The sequence below is a fragment of the Mauremys mutica genome, chromosome 6, assembly GCF_020497125.1.
Source record: "Mauremys mutica isolate MM-2020 ecotype Southern chromosome 6, ASM2049712v1, whole genome shotgun sequence".
In the NCBI taxonomy this organism is placed as follows: Eukaryota; Metazoa; Chordata; order Testudines; family Geoemydidae; genus Mauremys; species Mauremys mutica.
The window spans coordinates 22534095-22555203 of NC_059077.1; the positions used below are offsets into that span (position 1 = coordinate 22534095).

General features: G+C 44.7%; 1 protein-coding gene and 1 long non-coding RNA gene across 9 annotated transcripts in view; one reads left to right on the top strand and one right to left on the bottom strand.

Annotated features, from left to right (window-relative positions):
- NPR3 (natriuretic peptide receptor 3) overlaps positions 1-4239 on the bottom strand; it is a 58361-nt gene extending 54122 nt beyond the window's left edge. For 2 of the 3 annotated variants that reach the window (XM_045020481.1, XM_045020480.1), the window contains exon 1: positions 3234-4239. In XM_045020481.1, coding sequence (XP_044876416.1) covers positions 3234-3924 — 691 coding nt within the window. In that variant the 5' untranslated portion in view covers positions 3925-4239. The remainder of the gene's footprint in view (positions 1-3233) is intronic. The other variant, XM_045020482.1, reaches the window with a different exon arrangement.
- The window catches only part of LOC123372412, a 375513-nt gene that overhangs the window by 332247 nt on the left and 22157 nt on the right, over positions 1-21109 (top strand). For 5 of the 6 annotated variants that reach the window (XR_006580273.1, XR_006580270.1, XR_006580275.1 and 2 more), the window contains one exon: positions 8177-8254. This is a non-coding gene — a long non-coding RNA (uncharacterized LOC123372412). Of the gene's footprint in view, positions 1-3131; positions 3359-8176; positions 8255-21109 lie in introns of those variants that run through there. The other variant, XR_006580271.1, reaches the window with a different exon arrangement.

Consider the following 21109-nt stretch of genomic DNA (forward strand, 5'->3'; position numbering starts at 1 on the left):
ACAGTGCATGCTTGGAATATTTGGACATGTTTCTGCCTTTTTTTTTTCTTTTTTTTTTTTTTTGGGGGGGGGTTCTTTTCAACAAGCAATTAACAAAAAAAATTCCCAGGTTGTCATTGCCTTAGCAGGAAAATTTCATTTAATATGCTTATGTACCAAATGAATAAATTAATAAGAATTAATTCAGGTTTGCAATTAATCCAGTGCATTCTAAATATGTGGGTTGTTCTATTATGTTTCACGCTTTTTGCTATTATATGATATATAATCAATTCATCCAGCCTAAGGGTGATTTTTTGAAGATATTTTACAAGACACTTATCTCCCTGTTGTTTTTTTGCTAACAGTTGGTGGCAAAATTACTGCACACATGCAAGAGTTAGAAATTCACATATTCCCCTGCTAGCTGCTTCCACAAAATGTTTTTGTTATTTATGTAATACTCAACGGGGCTTCTAAATGGACGGAGAGGGGAGAAAATCTCCATGGTAAGACTTAGCAGGATGAGAGGAAAACTTTGCTCAACCTTTGAACATATGCAGAGTCACTAAAACAAAAACTTGCAGGATAAGCAACAGGTCTGCTGTCCAATCCAGAAATCTGCGGTTTGGCAGATACATGTGTTTTCTCTCTTGTTAGCAATGCAGCTTGTTTGTGATAAATCAGATTTCTACTATAAATAAAGAGCATCATAATACAAAAGGGTGAAATCCTACCCCCGCTGAAGTAAATGGCAAAATTCAAATTGATTTCAATAGAGCCAGGATTTCACCCAAAGGCGCTGGTCCTGCTCTCATCTAAGTCAGTAGGTTCACTGGGAACAGAATCATGCCCAAACTTTTCAACATGTGACAGTCAGCTGGGCAAAATATTATCCCTTTCAAGTGTCCTCCCTCTCCCAATACCTCCAGGGTCTCAACTGCCCTTATCTGCATTAATCCCTGCTAATGAGGATGATCAGCCAAAATACCATACATCTCAGATGCTGGGCCAAATTCAGCGTGGTGTAAGGAGGTGCAAGACTCAATACATTTTAATATTTAAATATAACCTTAAAGGAACTATATGTCCACATAAATTATTTCAAGGAGCGTTCCCTACAAGTTCTAAGCAGGTTATTCAGAAACCGCATGTAATTTTCATACTCAGACACACCACACAAGCATGCCATGTTTCTTTTACTCTGGCATTTAGATTATTTGGGAGAGAGAGAGTGTGAGTGTATGAGAGAGAGAGAGAGATATCCATAATCAGAATCAGTCAATGAGTCTAAAGTGCCACAGACCAACAGTGAAATCTGCCCTTTGAGATGTCTCTGCATAACAGATGACATACATATGCAATGAATAACACAGCAGAGCCAGTGTAAAGGTTCTGCAGTGTATATCCCACCCCCACCACTTGCATAACTGGCTCCTTTGATAGCTACCGCAGTGCTGAACTACAAGCCTAAAAGCCATCAGTGTGTAACCTGAACGGAGAAAACTTCCCGATCTGAATAAAAACAGGAAACGACACAAAAGATCTACCCTGCCGATACTGCGAGTGGCCACTTGAAAGCACAGAACATGAAATATTTGCAGCACAGTATACACAACAAAATAGCCTAGAAAATCTCTCTTACTTATCTCTGTGCACAACTAACACATTTTTAATGTGTCACGTTTTAGGGGAAGCGCTAGAAAAAAGACTCTGGCAAGTTGTTTGCTATTATATACCCGAGGAAACATAACTAATACCCTCCCTAAAAACAGAAAATGCATGCAGCATGCAAAACATGCAAAGAGCTAGCTGAAGAAAAGATACTCGAGGATTTAGCTTCAACAGGCGATAAACAGCAAAGTAATGCCTCAAGGGTTAAGTCATTCTGGACCAAAGGTTTTATCTCATCCTGTGCAGTTTCATAGTCATGTTTATTCATCATTTCTTGTCCATACTGCTTTGGATTTCAGATTACTCTGCTTGCGAGCCTTGATACGCAAACCTACTTTATCAACACACATACATTTCACTGTGTTACTTCCGCCATGAGTTTGCTTTACTTTCAGACAGATTATCAGTGTGGCCCCCAGCTGAATGCAGCTACAATTAATGGCTATTTCTCACTAGCTGCCTTACGGATCAGACAAACTGCCGGTCGCCTCTGTCAACACGTTGCACCTACGGCCTCCATCTCCCCCAGTTCAGGTGCACGGCACTTGAACGAATGCATAGCGAGAAAATACAGCTCACTGCACACCATCAATCCCCGCTAAGGAAGCTGGAGAGCACTCGGGAGCACAGCGTATATGGGAGACGGCGTTACTAGGACTGTGAATGCGTCCAACAAACCACTGGCTGCAGGAACTGAATTCTGAGCGTCATGTTTTGCAAGCTAGGAATCCCCTGAATGTTTCCCGTTTACATGCAGTCAACGTGGGAATAAACCGCTGTGGCATTCAGGACATAGTAATCCTATTGCAATGACTTTCCACACAAAGAGGATTTGAAGACCGTCCCCCGCCCCCAGTGTCTGCATGTTACAAGCTGCACACAGTCGGGGCTTTATCAGACGTTCTCCAGCTTTAAAACAATGTTGTCTCTTTGCTTTAAAGGGGGAGGCTTATGGTCCCAGCTCTGCAGATCACTATGGGAAGGACTGACTGCCGGTGGAAATCTGCTCCACTAGACACCGGGAGATTGATTCTCTGCCACCTTGCGTAGCCATTTGCACCAGTGCGAGGTGCTGCTTTGCAGACGCTGATCTGACAGCGTCTCACCCCCGTCGGCACTGGCGGAGCGGGCTGTAGGGCGGCGAACTAGGGCCGGGCCGGCGGCTGAGCCACAGCTGTTCCGCACGGCCACAGGAGGGGGCTTTGCACTACGCTTCTCCAGCCACGAGGCGCTTTCCGGGAGGCTGGCCCAGGGCTTTGGGCAGGGAGCGCTTGGGACAGACTTTTACGGAGGGTGCATCGTTGGGCGTGTGGGGTGTGTGGAAGGAGACTTCGGTGATTTAACTCAACTCCACCGGTGGGCGATGATTTGGCCAAGGCTCCTTCAGCGGAGACCCCGGGGAGGGGGGTTGGACAAAGCTCCACTGGGAGGCAGGTGATGGACGCAGAGGGGCGCAGCGGGGCTACAGCCCTGGCTGGGGTGGGTGCCCTGCGCCGGTGGAGTTGGCGGGGTGTGATCGGGGCAAGGGGGAGGGGGAATTTCCCCCCCGCGGCTGCCCGGGCTGCCCCTGGCTCACTCACCTCGCTCCCCGGCCTGGATGGAGCGCACGATCTCGTCCAGGTCCAAGTAGCGGCCGCTCTCGTCGAAGCTGTGCACGGCCATGGGGAACGCCTCCTCCTGGAAGACCACATGCACCCCCTCCATGGTGAAGTAGCAGTTGCGCTCCTGGTTGTTGTCGCTGTAGAGCAGGGTGGCCCGGCTCCACTTGTGGTGCCGGAACAGGGCCAGGAACATCTCGCCCATCTTGGCGTAGGCGGGCGAGACCCGGGTCAGGTGCGAGTACTCGCCCGTCTTGGTGCTGAAGCCGGTGGCCAGCGCCCCAGCCGAGATCATGGGCAGGTTCCAGTGGGAGGCCAGCCGGGCCACCGGGGCAGCCGCGTACTCGCAGACGGGCCCCAGCAGCAGGTCCGGTTTCTGCTGCTTCAGGGCCACTAGGTCCACCAGGCTGAAGAGCGCCCGGTTGCCGCACTCCGAGTCCTCGTAGCTGACCTCGAAGCGGTAGCCCGGCAGGCAGGTCCCGTTCTCCTGCAGGCTCCGCACGGCGTACTCGATGGCTGGCCTGACCCTGGCCAGGGAGAACAGGTAGGAGTTGTCCTTGGGCAGCAGCACCAGGACCCTGATCAGCTTCTCCTCGTCGGGGCTGCTGCTGCTTGCCAGGAGCATCCAAGCCGTGAGGATGCCGGGGACGCTAAGTAAGAAGAAGGATGGCATGGTTTCAATAGCAGTGAGCTCCCTCCCCCCTCTCGCCGCTGCCTCCGAGGCCCCGTGTGCCCTGCACAGAACAAGAAAGTGCTACCAACCTCCGCCCCCTGCACACTTTAATACCGAGACCACTGGCCCGTGGGGTAAGAGGGAGCTGCTGGTTTTCTCTCGGTTGTTGGGTGGCTGATTTTTAAGGGTGTTGTGGCAGGTTAACTAACTGTCCCAGCAACTTGTTATTAGTGGGGCATCTTCCTCCCCCACGCTCTGCCTCCTGGCTGATCTTATTGATCCTCGCTGGTCTATAGCCCTCTGTTTAAATAGTGTGGGAGCCAACGCGCCTGTTGCCACACATGGCGCTGCGAGGCCGGGTTTGTGTTTGGGGAGGAGTCGTTCTTTAACATTCCTGCAGGGCTGATCCGCCCCTCCGCCCCCTCCCCCCCCAACAAAATCCCGGCCCCCCCCCCCACCGCCCCTCTTCCTGTAACCAACCCACATCTCGCCCAGGGGCGCGCTGATGAGCAATGGCTTGCAAAGGGCGCTGCAAACCTGGAGCAAGGGGAGAGGTGGGTAGGAAATAAAAAGACACCGCTCGGCTGCTGCTTGCCTGAGAAGCCGCGCTCACCCTTGCAATACGGACTTTGAAAATCCCCTGGATGCGATCGTTGTTGGGTTTTTTCCTTCACCGTGCACGTGTCCCAACACGGCGTGCAAAAGACCCGTTTAAAATCAGGAGCTGGGGATGCAGCGAGTAGCACGCATGAAGTTGACTCGTAATGCTGTAACTCTGGATGCGGAGCGACCTGGGGCCGTGCAAGAGACCGAGCGTGTTTTAAACGCCCGGTTTGCAGGATTGGGAGCCGCCCTCCGAATGAATGAATCCCCCCCCCTCCACACATACACACACACACACACTTGAAATGGCCCTTTCATGCAACAGCGGGTGGGGCGCCCCTTTAATGCTGCTGCCCCTGCTGAAAGCTGGCGGAAGGGAGCGTCCCTAGCTCCCCTGCGGGCGAAAGCACCGTGCCGCTAGTCTGCAGCAGTGCAAGAAAGCGCTATTAGCAGCATAGGCACTGGCAGGGAGAGGACCCAGTAGCTGCCCCCCAGCCCGCCGAATCCCAGACAATCCAGCACTATTCTTGGCGGGTCGTTACTGCGCCGAGTGCGCCACACGGACTCGGGCTGAGTGGTCCCTTAGTGCACGAGCATGCCCGTTCACATGGACGGAACAACTCCGGGTGTAACGTGCACCAGCCTGTGCATGGGTGATGGACAGTGTACGCGCGGGATTCATCCTACTTACGCCGCAGGCAGCCTCATGGAAAGCAGTGGGCTACCAGTGTGGGGAAAGCTAGCAGAATCTGCCCCAAAATTCACATGGTCCATTCTTTGGTTGGTGGGGGGTGGGGGGGGGAACTCTTCTAGTTTGCACAGCCTTCACGGGGAGGGGTATAATTGAAACACTAGCACTCAGGGATGCCCAGAGGCTACTTCCAGGGAGTAGGTAGGACTTTGGCTCTGCCCCACATAAACTGTCCGGCAGAGCTGGTCGGCAGCATGTGAGAAGCATGTTGCCGCCTTTAAAGATAGGGTGACCAGCTAGCAACTGTGAAAAAACAGGACGGGGTGGAGAGTAATAGGCACCTCTATAAGAAAAAGTCCCAAAAAACGGGACTGTCCCTTTAAAAACGGGACATCTGGTCACCCTATTTAAAGGTATGTAGCAAATTAAATGCTCCGAATCCCCCCATGCAACTGTGGAGCTCTGGGAGACATTGTGCCACTGGGTGTGGCCCCTAGAACAGAGCAGCTCTGCGTTGCCCCTCATTACAGGCTGGGCTTAAGCGGCAAAATTTAATTCTGCAGAAGACTTTGTGTGCCCCCATAAATGTGTGTGATTAAAAGCAAAACAACTAATTTTTCAATTATATTATTTCATTTGAAAAGAGTTTGTGTTCAGAGAATTGTGTTTATTTAACACTGTATTTTGGTGTGAAAATTCACTTGTTAAGTAGTCTGGGCACCACTCTCTGACTAATGTACTTAGCTATTGCCCATGGTAAGAAAAAAAACACACTTGTTTTATATGTATTGCTAACAAAGCAACTATAACTTCAAAATTTTTGGAAATGCTACTTGATAGATGATCGTTTTCTGAATAAGAAACTATTCTCAACATTAAATACTGAAAAGAGTTAAAAATGGTACAGTGAAGGAGGATACAAGTAGAATGGAGGGGGTACTAACTGCATTCATCACTTGCACTGTGAAATCTCTGTGGATTGTGCATGTTCCATAATGATCAGTGGTCCACGTCTGCACACGCAGAGTAATCCTGCACAGTTTGACATTTTATGCTTATAATGAGAGGCCTAAGGTTGAACTGGTAGGGTGAGTGAACTGCTTCTCACCTTACAGAAGGGGTCTGTTTAATTCAGGGTTGAGGTCACTGTCAGGGCAATGTATATAAACAAATTGTTGCTGCCTTTACTGTACAGAGTATAAATTGAAGACTTTGGTTCCTAGTGGAACCCAGCTGTTCATCTTTAAGAGCACATGAAGTCTGAATTAAACCCAAGAGGAAACTGCACATGCTTTTAATGCAATTAAACTAAGCAATAGAATTTAAAAGGTCCAATAACACTATTTTCTTTCTAATCAGAACTAATCAACTAATCAAAAATTCACCAGAATATTTTCCTGGAATATTTATCTAATGGAGATCAGTAAAAAAATAAGATGTAGAAATTCAAAGATAAGTAACTTGCCTGAAAGATGTGCATTTAAAGTAATATTATTTGATTACTTAATTTGGTTTCAGAATGATTTTTAAAGTTTACAGATACATCCACCCTACTGAAGATCATTTTGTATGTTGCCTTTCCAGCCACTGCTATCCATTGACCCTATATGTCTGTTTATGACACTGCAACCTGGCAACATCTCTTCAGTTTTTTTCCCAAAATGTATTTTTCTTTTTCATTTGTGTGTGCTGCATTTTGTCTGAGGGGCATCTTATTTCAATTAGCATGAATTGTTTCAATAAGGAAGAGATAAGCAAACAAATCACACATCTGCCATCCTTATTCATTTTGACTACTTCTCAGGGAATAAGGTACTACTCAGCATACAGGACAAAAGTGATTAAAAAAAGGAAGACTGGAAAATACAAGGCTTGAAAGCCAGTTTTCATACATAGATACAGACTTGGATTTAGACCCCAGCCTGCAGCCCTTATGCACATGAACACTGCCATTCAAACTAGTGGGAGTCTGGCTTTAGTAAACATTTCTGGATCAGGCCCTTAGAGCATAAGGATCTTTTAGAGTCAAAAGCTTATGTGTAACAATTTACTGTTGATCCAAATTACATCTATCACTTACTCCACCTTGTCACGAGTACAAATACAGTATGGTTGCAAACATTTTCCAGGGCTGTAAATCTAAAATTGTTTTCCAGTGAGCAGACATTAGTTCTTTCAACTACATACATGTTTTTAATAGGACCAACTCATAGAGTCCTGAATCTTTTGTCAGGCAAAATGTCCATTGGCTACAATAAGAGTGAGGATTTCGGAATCTGGCCCTTTAGGACTAAGGTCATTATGGAAACAGTATTTTCCTCCCAGAATAGCATGCATACAAATCAAGATTGGAATCACTGTTCGAATTCAAAGCATTACAGTGAATTGTGCTTTTTATTCTGGAAGGCTTTATTCCTAAATTAAGCTCCAGCTAACATTAAGAACAATTTCTGAAGCCTGCTCTAGATTAAGGAAATTCTTCTTGGGGGAGGGTTTGCTGAAAACACAGTTCCCCCTAGAGGTTGAAAAGATGAAAGAACTTAATATTGTCTGTAATGCAAATAAATTCCTACTTCGGGGATTTTTAAATTAATTCCGTTTTCCTATACAGTTTTTCTTTTCTTTTATTTTTATATTGTACCTTATGGATGTGTTATTGGTTCATTATATATCTTGGTGTATCTTTTCGTATTTTTGTATATTTATAAGTAAAATGCAACAGAGATTTTAAATGAAGATACTGCAGCATAAAATCTCATGAGGGACAAAAGTCATGCCAGAAAATTAAATGAAACAAATTAATAGAATATCTTCTTGCATGTTTTTTTTCTTTTGTTATTGAACTACAGTTGGAAATTCACCAACAGTGAGTGGTGTACATGAGTGCTGAAGAGAATATATTAGAAAATGTAGATGTATAATAATAATAATAATTAATAATACTTTGTGGTTCTACAGGGACTTCTATCTGCATATCTCCAAGTGCCTGACAGATTAACAAATTAAGCCTCACAACATAACAACCCTGTTAGAAAGGTAAGTAAATATAATTATTTCTATTTTACTGATGGGGAAACAGAGGGGTTAAGTGGCTTGACCATGGTCACCCAAAGGTCTGGGATAGAACATGGGAAAGAACTTTGATCTTCTTCCTCCCAGTGCTGTGCCATAACCCTTCCTCTCCTACATAACTTTCCTTCTCTATGTCCATTTAAGTCATGAGTTCTCAGCTGGGAGGTCACAAACAGGTGCTAAATGGAGGGTGGGGTAGTCCCAGCTACATGGGAGAGGGCTTCCAGGGGTGCGTAAATGGGAATCCTTTTACAGTATGGAGAAGGTTGAAAGAATCACTGAACAAGTCTATTTGGTATTTTCAGAGCTGCTATTTTAGCAGTTTCTTAAGTGTCAAGAGCAAATGCATTGTCCCAGGCATTCTCCTCTTGAGCAAGTTAAGTATGTATAATGCTTTAAATATCTGTATGGATATCAAACCCCAGATGCACTCTTTTCTACAGAAATACAAGGGAATATTGACAAAGTGAGCGAAGGTGGGGAAAAAATAAACCAGCAAATCTCTCTAGAGGATTGGAAGAATATAATGCGAACTATTCTGAACAGTACAAGTTCCCTGTTGTGGAGAGAAATTATTATTAGATATTTTTTGCACATGTGTTGTAAAACAAGAGACATAGCTGGAGCAGATGCCATGGTGTAGGGAATCATCTTCAGATCTTCCAGGACTTTGTCAAATTGAAAGGCATCTGGTCTTATCTTAGAAAACTGATACAGGACTCATTTCTAATATATCTGGTGTTAGGAAAATGTATTGATTCCCTGAAATTAAACAAAGTTGGGTACCTGCTTAGAGTTCTAAGACCTGGAGTAATATAATTAGGATGAAATTTAGCAGTGCAAAGTGCAAGGTAATGCATTTAGGGACTAACAATAAGAACTTTTGCTATAATCTGGGGACATATCAGTTGGAATCAACAGAGGAGAAGAAAGACCTGGATAGTGGTTGATCACAGGATGACTATGAGCTGCCTATGAAAATGATGAGACCATTAAAATGCAATCCTAGGATGCATCAGGCAAGATGTTTCCAGGAGAGTAGGGAAGTGTTAGTACCATTATATAAGTCATCTGGAATATTGTGTGCAGTTCTTGTCTCCCATGTTCAAGAAAGTTTAATTCAAACTGGAACAAGGGCAGAGAAGGGCTACTAGGATGATCAGAGGACTGGAGAACCTACCTTATGAGAGGAGACTTAAGCAGCTTGGCTAGTTTAGTCTAACCGAACAAAGGCTGGGCAGGGAAGAGATATGATTGTTCTCTATAAAAAATATTGCTCAAGCGTGCAGGAGTCTAATCAGGAAGGCCAAAGCACAACTGGAGTTGCTAGCAAGGGATGTGAAGGGTAACAAGAAGGGTTTCTACAGGTATGTTAGCAACAAGAAGAAGGTTAGGGAAAGTGTAGGACCCTTACTGAAAGGAGGACACCTAGTGACAGATGGTGTGGAAAAAGCTGAAGTACTCAATGCTTTTTTTGCCTCAATCTTCTCAGGCAAAGTCAGCTCCCAGACTGATGCACCAGGCAGCACAGCGTGGGGAGGAGGTTAGCAGCCCTCAGTGGTGAAAGAACAGGTTAAGGACTTTTTAGAAAAGCTGGACATGCACAAGTCCATGGGGCTGGATGCAATGCATCTGAGGGTGCTAAGGGGGTTGGCTGATGTGATTGCAGAGCCATTGGCCATTATCTTTGAAAACTCATGGCAATTGTGGGAGGTCCTGGACTATTGGAAAAAGGTAAATATAGTGCCCATCTTTCAAAAAGGGAAGGAGAACCTGGGGAACTACAGACCGGCCAGTCTCACCTAGCCCCTAGAAAAATCATGGAGAAGGTCCTCAAGGAATCCATTTTGAAGCACTTGGAGGAGAGGACAAACCTGATTGCCTTCTTTGATGACATAAATGGCTCTGTGGATATGGGAAAAGCGGTGGACGTGATATAGCTTGACTTTAGCAGAGCTTTTGATACGGTCTCCAACAGTATTCTTGCCAGCAAGTTAAAGAAATGTGGATTGGATGAATGGACTATAAGGTGGATAGAAAGCTGGCTAGATCGTCGGGCTCAATGGGTAGTGATCAATGGCTAGATGTCTAGTTGGCAGCTGATATCAAGCGGAGTGCCCCAGGGGTCTGTCCTGGGGCCGGTTTTGTTCAACATCTTCATTAATGATCTGGGTGATGGGATAGAGTGCATCCTCAGCAAGTTCGCAGGTGACACCAAGCTGGGGGGGAGAGGTAGATACGCTGGAGGGTAGGGATAGGGTCCAGAGTAACCTAGACAAATTGGAGGATTGGGCCAAAAGAAATCTGATGAGGTTCAACAAGGACAAGTGCAGAGTCCTGCACTTAGGATGGAAGAAACCCATGCACTGCTACAGGCTGGGGATCAACTGGCTAAGTGGCAGTTCAGCAGTAAAGGACTTGGGGATTACAGTGAACGAGAAGCTGGATATGAGTCAGCAATGTGCCCTTGTTGCCAAGAAGGCTAATAGCATATTGTGCTGCATTAGTAGGAGCACTGCCAGCAGATTGAGGGAAGTGATTATTCCCCTCTCTTCAGCACTGGTGAGGCCACATTTGGAGTATTATGTCCAGATTTGGGCCCCCAGTACAGAAAGGATGTGGACAAATTGGAGGGAGTCTAGAGGAGGGCAACTAAAATGATTAGGGGGCTGGGGCACATGACTTAGGAGGAGAGGCTGAGGGAACTGGGCTTATTTAGTCTGCAGAAGAGAAGAGTGAAGGGGGATTTGATAGCGGCCTTCAACTACCTGAAGGGTGGTTCCAAAGAGGATGGAGCTAGGCTGTTTTTAGTGGTGGCAGATGACAGAACAAGGAACAATGGTCTCAAGTTACAGTGGGGGAGGTCTAGGTTGGATATTAGGAAAAACTATTCCACTAGGAGGGTGGTGAAGCACTGGAATGGGTTATCTAGGGAAGTGGTGGAATCTCCATCCTTAGAGGTTTTTAAGGCCCAGCTTGACAGAGCCCTGGCTGGGATGATTTAGTTGGGGTTCTGTTGAGCAGGGGGTTGGACTCGATGACCTCCTGAGGTCTCCTCCAATGCTAATCTTCTATGATTCTATAAATACATCAGAAGGATAAACACTAGGGAGGGAGAAGAGTTATTTAAGTTAAGGCCTAATGTTGGCACAAGAACAAATGGATTCAAACAGGTTATCAATATGTTTAGACTTGAAATTAGATGAAGGTTCCTAACCACCAGAGAAGTGAAGTTCTGGAACAGCCTTCCAAAGGGAGTAGTGGGGGCAAAAAACCCTAACTTTTTTTAAGACTGAGCTTCTAGCAACTAGACCAGCCAGCCAGCTTCTAGCAACTAGCAACTAGATCATGGTGGTCCCTTCTGGCCTTTAAGTCTCTGAGACCTGCTGCTATTGATGTAAATGACAAAACTCCCTTTGACTTCAGTTTCTGGCTGTCAGTTAGGGGATGTGGCTGGGGAAAGGAGGCATAACTGTTGCACTTCTTTCTGACTGTTGCTGGCAGCCAGTACAACTTAAAGCAGCATGAAGACTGCTCCAATTTAGGGAAGAGCAAATGTTCCGTAAAGCAACCTTTGCACACCCCCTCCTTTGTTATGTGTCCTCCACATTTGTAGCTCAGGATCTGGATCCATATCTTCATTTCCATCAGGGACTACTGGCTTCAAGACTAAGCTTGATAAGTTTATGGAGAGGATGGTATGATGGGATAGCCTAATTTTGGCAATGAATTGACCTTTGATTATTAGCAGGTAAATATGCCCAGTGGTCTATGAGGGGATGTTAGATGGGAAGGGATCTGAGTTACTACAGAGAATTCTTTCCTGGGTGCTGGCTGGTGAGTCTTGCCCACATGCTCAGGGTTTAACTGATCACCATATTTGGGGTCGGGAAGGAATTTTCCCCCAGGGAAGATTGGCAGAGGCCCTGGAGGTTTTTCGCCTTCCTCTGCAGTGTGGGGCATGGGTCACTTGCTGGAGGCTTCTCTGCACCTTGAGGTCTTTAAACCACGATTTGAGGACTTCAGTAACTCAGACATAGCTTAGGGGTTTGTTACAGGAGTGGGTGGGTGAGATTCTGTGGCCTGCATTGTGCAGGAGGTCAGACTAGATGACCATAATGGTCCCTTCTGACCTTAAGTCTATGAGTCTATGAGTAATACCTGTAGCATGCCTGGCTCCTCTTCGCTGTCTGCTGGGAGCAACAGTAACCAGTCCTGGAACCAGGGATACCTCATTAGCCTTTCCTTGATAGGGTAGCAGGGGCGTTTTCTCTCCTTCCCTGCTTACTCAATGGAATTATGGCAGGGATAAGTCTGGCCCAGTATATCTTATTAGAGAATCCTGAAAATATGCTATCGATCATTTGTGGTTGCTGAAGTTTTGCAAATAACGTTATGGTGCAGTAGTATTCCATCAGGACCATACGTCTGAATTATATTTCTTGGTCCTTTTCCAATTTACACTATATCCTGCGTGAATGTTAAACTCTATCTACCTTACTCAAATGGAGGAATAGTTTGTCATTTTTATGATGATTCTAAAGTTGTCAAATTTTGTTTATAGCACTTTCAGTTTCTAGTCATTCATCATCAGCTTCAGAAATGCTAAGACTTATTAACTGTCTGAAAGAAGACTGTAAATCCTAAAGGGGATGAGCCAAAGCATCTTTTTTAATGTTTCAAAGTAGGAAAACGTGTACATATAATTATTTTTCCATTTGAAGTTCATTCCTCTTTAGTAGTACCACCTCTTCCAAGTGGAAATAATCACCTAGAGGAATATTACAAAGCATGGAAGGATTTTGAATATGTTGCTATCCCTTCCAGTGGCTAATATTCATAAGGAAAATTATCACCTGTATTTCTGTAGTCAAGGCATGTCTTCAGCTGCTGTTGTGCCTTTGCCATGTCTTTGCCTTTCATTTCCAAACACATGGAGGTTAAAGAAGGTACTAGTTTTCTCTACAGACTAAAGTCTTGACTTCAGTAGTAGCGTGAGCAAAAAGAGGAGAAAAAAGGGGTGTTGCAGTTGTCCTACCCACACTGTCATCCACAGACCCCTGAGCCCAGGCAGGTCGATCTAGCTTGCTGGCATTTGACCACCCAGGACAGGGAGTGACACTGGCATAATAACCTATGTTTTTATTGCTCTGAGCCAGGTCACGCTCTTGCTGCCTGCCCTTTGCGAACACCAGCCTGGAGAGATCAGGGAAACGACCAACCTCAGGCTTGGTAGAGGGGCTTGGCATGGGTGTGACCAAGGGGTTATAGCCTGGGACAGCCCACCTCCCTGATCTTGACTGGGATGCATCCTGGGCCACATGGGTCCTCACCACACTTTCAAGTATGATACAATTACGCATTCCGAACGAGAGCCTTCCAATACCTGTGCTATGGGCCCTTAATGATTCCGGTGCTGCTGATAACTTTATTGATATCAACATGGTTCAGATCTGCAAATCCCTGTACAGCCAAAACCTACCCCAGACCTTGTGGACAGGATAGGAGGGTCCTTCCTGTCCTCAGGTCCAGTGGTAGAAGAGACTGAACCCCTGGAAATCCCCATTTAAGGACACTTGAGAGACACTGCCGTTTGGTTCAATCCATTATTCGCATTTCCCCCTGATTCTCAGTGTCTCACGGCTGGCTCTCCACAACCCTTTGTGCAAGGCTGACAATGATTCTTCAGATCCAGGTAGACCCGTCCACTATAAGGCAATGCCAACTTCAAGGATACTCTGGGCTCTGATGGTAGGTCAGATGGGGCTGCCCTCAGGATTGTCCCCCCACCTCTCTGTCAAATACCAAGAGTACTTGGCCATTTTTGAGAAAAAAAATGCAGACATCCTACCCCACATCGAGGCTACAACTGCCGTATAGATTTGCACTCTGGGGCAATAGCCCCTTATGGTTGAATCTATGCAATGTCTAAACCAGAGTTAGCCACTCTGCATAGTACCCCCAGTCTACAATGCTTCTTAGGCTTCATTTTCTATCAGTGTTTTATTTCAGATTTTTCAGGGCAAATAGTGCCCATGACCACCCTCCTCTGCAAAAATGCCAGATTTATTTGGTCCCACAAAGCCCAAAATGTCCGTGAATGACTCAAGATCACCTTTGCCACTGCCCCCATCCAGGTATACCTGGACCCAACGCAGGCCTTTATTGTGGAAACTGATGTGTCCAACACAGTAATAGGAGCAGTGGTCTCAGCAACATGGTCCAGAATCGTTATTACATCCATGTGTCTACTGCTCCAGGAAACTCACCCACACAGAATAAAATTTTGAGATCTTGGATAAGGAATTCCTGGCAACCAAAGCCGCTTATGAAGAATGGTGTCGTTACCCTGAAGCAGCCCAGTATCCGGTACCACAAAAACCTTGAATATCTACACAAGGCCAAAGTACTGAACCAGAGGCAAGTGAGGTGGGCAGTGTTTTTCTCTCTCTTTGACTATATCATCACTTACCGGCTGGAGGCCCGGAATGAGAAGGTGGACTCACTATCTAGAAAGGTGGAATATTACTTAAGCCAAGAAATGTCTAGCAGGGAACTGTCCTACATCCTCAAGCCCTGTAACTTTCTTAACAATGCCATCCTCTAAGATCTAATCATTTTCAGCCTCAGAAATGAGGGTCTCTCCCAAAGAGCTAGGGACAGAGACAAAGGACAACACTACATGTGACAATGCTACATAAGAGGTAAATAGACAAAGATATGTGCCTCTGGGATGCCCTTGAGTGGAAGCACTGTGTCTATGCCATGACTCTCCACTAGCGAGCCATTTTGGTTATCTTAAAACCTATCACTTATTCTGGTGGCCCTGGATGTAAGCCATACACAGACTTATGTTGACTCCTATGACTTGTGCATCAGCACCAAGACACTGCGCAACAAATCCCTTTGCCTTCTCTTGCCCGTGAAGGGCTGGCCCAGGCCTTGGGCTGTTATCACCCTGGATTTTATCATCGAACTCTCTGAGTCCAGCAGCCACGTTAGTCCTGACTGTCATGGACCAGTTTACTAAGATGGCACACTTTGCCCCTGCACTCACCTACCATTCTCCAAAGAAATGGCCCAACTCCTAGTGGAGCATGTCATCTGTCTCCATGGCTTCCAAACTGTGTCACTTTGGATAGAGACCTGCAGTTCACCTTGAGCTTCTGATGTGAGGCCCTTCAAGGGGTCCATGCTTACATCTCTTCAACATACCACCAACAGGCAGATGGCCAGACAGAGAGGCTAAACCACATACTAGAACAATATCAGCAGAATAACTAGCCCTACACGGAATTTGCATATAACAACACCGATCATGTCTCCACTGGGCAGAGACTTTTCTTTGACAATTACAGGTTCCATCCCCAGTTCACCGGCATTACCTCTGGCCTCCCCAAACCTGGCAGCTATCAACTGGATTCAGCAGATTCACCAGGTCCAAGAGAAATTGAGAAGCCACCTTAAGGAAGCAAAGAAGGCCTACAAGTAGCATGCAGACCATCGACAATGAGAGAGACCAACATTTTCAGTAGGCCAAAAAGGGTGCCTATCCGTGAAACACCTCTGCACCAACCAGCCTTCCAGTGAACTAGGTCACCAGTTCCTTGAGCTTTACCACATCTGTCAAAAAATCAACCCCGTTACCTTCAAACTCTGCCTGTCTCGATCTCTCAAGCTGCACCCTGTATTCCAAACCTCTCTCCTAAAATCTTACATGGAAAATCCATTCCCCCATCAAAAATAACCACCACCTTTGCTGGTATGTGTCCAGGACCACAAATAATATGTAGTCACAGTGTGCTTGACTCCAAGATAAAGCAGGGCAAGCTATTGTACCTCACTGGCTGGGAAGGCTCTGAAGAACAGTCCTGGGAACCAGATGACCAAGTCCACTCATCAAAACTTGTGGACGCCTTCCACAAAAATCACGCTGTTGAGCATGATCCAGCAACACCCTTAACGGGCATGGGAGGTGCTGGTGAGGTGAAGTTCTGCAGATCCTAGGGATAGCCGATGTCTCCTCACTGCTACCCAGCAGCTGTGATAGGGCTGTATACATTACCGTATAAACACTGTGGCAATAAATAACACAGGAAGTACCACCTTAGAAAGCCGGACGTAAAGCTTCCCTTTTGGCCCCTAATTGGTCCAGGAACTCTATTTAAGACCAAGAGGAGTTCCAAGAAGTGTCTGTGCAACAAGGTGGACTCCCATGCCAGTTGTGGTCGTGGACCTGCCTTTCAGCTTGCTTTTGGACTCCTGACTCTGACTCAGACCCTGAACCTTGGCTCTGACCTACAGTGCTGTTCCAGGCCTCTGACTGCTGCTGCTCTGACCACTGGGCTGACTGCCCAGGCATTGATCATGCCAATGAGAAGCCTGAGGAGTGGAGAGTCAGACTGGGTAGGCAAGGATAATAGGACAAGGAGCCAGGACGAGGAAGAGACAAATTGGGACAGGGACAAGTTGGGGAAGAAGGGGACAAGCATGGTGAAGCATGGTAGGTAGAAGAATCATAGAATCGTAGGACTGGAGGGGACCTTGCAAGGTCTTCTAGTCCAGTCCCCTCCACTCAAGGGAGGACTAAGTATTATCTACACCACCCCTGACAGGTGTTTGTCTAACCTGCTTTTAAAAATCTCCAATGATGGAAATTCCACAACCGCCCTTGGCAATTTATTCAAGTGCTTAACTATGTTAACAGAAAGGTTTTCCTAATGTGCAGTCTAAACTGCCCTTGCTGCAATTTAAGCCCATTGCTGTTTGTCCTATCCTCAGAAATAAAGGAGAACAGTTGTTCTCGCTCCTTCTTGTAACAACCTTTTTCAAACAGTATTTGAAAACTGTTATCATTGTCCCCTCTCAGTCTTCTCTTCTCCAGACTAAACAAACCCAGTTTTTTCAACCTTTCCTCATAGGTCATGTTTTCCAGATCTTTAATCATTTTTGTTCCTCTTCTCTGGACTTTCTCCAATTTGTCCACATCTTTCCTGAAATGTGGCACCCAGAACTGGATACAATAATCAGCGTGGAGTAGAGCTGAAGAATTAATTCTCATGTCTTGCTTACCACACTCCTGCTAATACATCCCAGAATGTTTGCTTTTTTTGCAACAGTGTTACACTGTTGACTCATATTTAGCTTGTGATCCACTATGACCCCCAGATCCCTTTCTGCAATACTCCTTCCTAGGCAGTCATTTCCCATTTTGTATGTGTACAACTGATTGGTCCTTCCTAAGTGGAGTACTTTGCATTTATCCTTATTGAATTTAATCTTATTTACTTCAAACCATTTCTCCAGTTTGTCCAGATCATTTTGAATTTTAATCCCATCCTCCAAAGCACTTACAACCCCTCCCAGCTTGGTATCGTCCACAAACTTTATACGTGTACTCTCTATGCCATTATCTAAATCTCTGATGAAGATATTGAACAGAACCTGACCCAGAACTGATCCCTGCAGACCCCACTTCATTTGCCCTTCCAGCTTGACTGTGAACCACTGATAACTACTCTCTGGGAACAGTTTTCCAACCAGTTATGCACCCACCTTATAATAGCTCCATCTAGGTTGTATTTCTCAAGTTCATTTATGAGAAGGTCATGCTAGACAGTATCAAAAGCCTTACTGAAGTCAAGATAAACTACATCTACTGCTTCCCCCTAGCCACAAAGCTTATTATCCAGGGAAAGAAAGCTATTAGGTTGATTTGACCTGATTTGTTCTTGACAAATCCATGCTGTTACTTATGATCTTATTATCTTCTAGGTGTTTGCAAATTGATTGATTAATTATTTGCACCATTATCTTGCCGAGTACTGATGTTAAGCTGACTGTCATATGTAATTCCCCTGGTTGTCCTTATTTATTTTTGTATAGATTGGCACTATATTCCCTTTTCCAGCTCTCTGGAATCTCTCCTGTCTTCCATGATTTTTTAAAGATAGTTGCTAGTGGTTCAGATATCGACTCAGTCAGCTCCTTGAGTATTCTAGGATGTATTTCATCTTTTGATAATAAAAGAAGAGAGATTAAACTTCATGCTTTAGGGCTTATAACTAATTTCTGACTATTAGAGATCAGGATGAAACCTAATGTGGGGAGCAGATTATCCCATATCTGTCTACTGTAGGGTTCTTATATCTTCTTCTGAAGCATCTGGTGCTGGCCGCTATTAGAGACAGGATTCCAAGTAGCTGGACTCCGATCTGATCCAGTATGCCAATTCTTATGTTCCAGCAACCTCTTCCCCATGGGGCATTCCATATGCTTCACAGCAAAAAAAAAAATCCTAGCCAGCAGGAACTACTACCTACTTTTTAATATGCAGCCTGGAAAACAACAGGCTGGCTCTTGCCAACTTGAAAATGTGACCTCATTTGTTAACATGGCCTTATTAAAGGAACCAGCTGAGTTTCAGTTATAAAGATCAATTTTAAAGGTAATTAGAGGCAGATAAAAGCCAACTGTACCGTACAAATGTGACTCACCACATTCTAAACAACCTAACCGAAAATGTGGCATGTGCATCCTGTGCTTTCATATTGCAGTAAGGTAAAGATTTTACAGACTATTGAGTCAGTGCCAAAGAGCCAGACAGACAGTGTGGACAAACATTTAGGAATTGTTCAATGCTTTTAAGCTTCATAGAAAGACAAGGACATTGACTGACCATAACCCAGCTCACAAGCAGAAATGGGATGGTAAAGATTCAAGGGTAATGGAGTATTGTATTACTCAGATATTCATAAAACAAAAAGTGCACTTATTATGTAGCCCAGTTGCTGATACAATGCGGATATAATTTCCATACCAAATATAAACAAAGGTCAGTGCTCTTTTGGTTTATTATGAATTTAAGTAAAATAGCGCTCTACTGTGAATGTTGTTTTGCATTTGCAGTGAAAATAGTTAACATGGGCTGCAAAACTGGGATCCCAGTTATGAACCCATCCCAAACTTTGGTTGTTTGGGTCTAGGATTTTGTTTGATTCATTATACAGATAAGGGCTCTTTGCAAAATTCAACTTTCAATCACACCAAAGTTCAGGTGGATTGGGATCCTGGATGTTGGTTTCATCTCTTGAAAATATTTAAATTAATGATGCCATTGCCATTGAAAAGAAATGTAGTGTCTGCTACTTGTTATCAATTTGACTATAAGGACCAGGTAGAATGTTTCCCAAAGAGAGCAATACAAGCAAATTCTACTGTATTTATCAGGGTGAAAACAGTGTTTGCCTGCTTTGGATACTGAAACACTGAAAAATGTGGAGATATCCTTCTAAAATCTAGAAATGTGACAAATGCTGTACATTGGAAACTCTTTGGAAAAGGGGCTGTTTTTTAATTATATGTGTGTAAAATGTGGATCTCTAATTGGGGCCTCTATGAGCAATAGTACAAAATAATAATAATAATTAATGACCACCTAACCCTTAGGACAAAATCCTGCCTTAGCTAACACGGCTAAGGGAAGCAAGGATATTATCAGGTATGTCTTTTGATCTAAGAGTCCTGCCACCCTGCAAGTGCACTGTGTAATGGGATACACATTGTTTGCTAGCCTGTTGGAGAACCAGAGATGCATCAAGCCGGAAAACTGCCTCCTTGGAAACAAGATTGCAAGCTGACACAAATCAGCATAGCTTCATTGACTACATTTGAGTTATGCCGATTTACCCCTCCTGAGGATCTGGCCCATGGAATGCAGGAACTATCGTCCCCTACTATCATTCTCAAGCACTAGTGAGAAATCCCATATGGAGTGGGAGGAACAGCAGCTTCCTACCCTCTTTCTGCCACCAGCACAACATACAGCATGGCGCAAGATCCAGCCTTTAACATAAACAAGACTAGCTATCGTTCACTTTATTATTTAACAGGATACATGTGGTTACACCATTGCCTACATCAGAGAATGGCACACATAAGTTAACAGTAGAATGTCACAGACACATTTTTGTTTGAGTTAATATATTACTAAACATTCTTCCAATTTAAAAAAAAGTACTCCCATGCTTCTTTGTTATTTATTTTCCAAGCATTTGCTGCCATCAGAGAAATATTTAGAAAACAAGCTTATTTTAATTACCTAAAAATGTAACAGTATGCAATACCATTTTCCCCATGGTATCTCCTCCCAGCATACTTCTCTTTTGCATGACAGTCAGTGGAGTCAAAGCCAAACTGTAAAAGATCCAGCAGCAAGAGCTAACTTGTTTGGAAACACAGACAACCGTGCTGGCTGTGTTGTTGTCTCTGAGATTACCACATAAGGAGCCAATTAATGATCAATATTTTCACTCTTTAGATGGCCAAGGTTTTATGCACTGTGGATCAAATTTAGAAACAAAGGAGCTAATTTCCTATTATCAGTGCTGAATTGGGTTAGGAGGAGGGATCACCTCTGTTAGAGTCATGTGGCCATATTTCATGTTATGAATTATTTGAGATTGTAGGGAGACCACCTTTTTTGTTTCTCTGTGAATGCAAACACCAGTGGGAGTTGCATATAAAAAACTTTTGCACATAATCATAAATATAGTAGCAAAGTAAATCAACTTTTAGGGCTCAAGTCTGCCTTGGATGGTTATCCGTGACATTCATGTGACAGTTTTCATCTAGTTCTTAGTGTGCATTTGACTGTATCACAAAACCACTCCATACTTTGACATAAATAGCTACTTCCCCAAAGAGGGGCTAGTATCACAACCCACAGGTCTCAAACCTAGGGCTGTAGGGTTTATAAACACAGCTACACACCAACCTTCCATCTGGTAGCTTGTCAATACTGGCTTACCTGGGACTCAC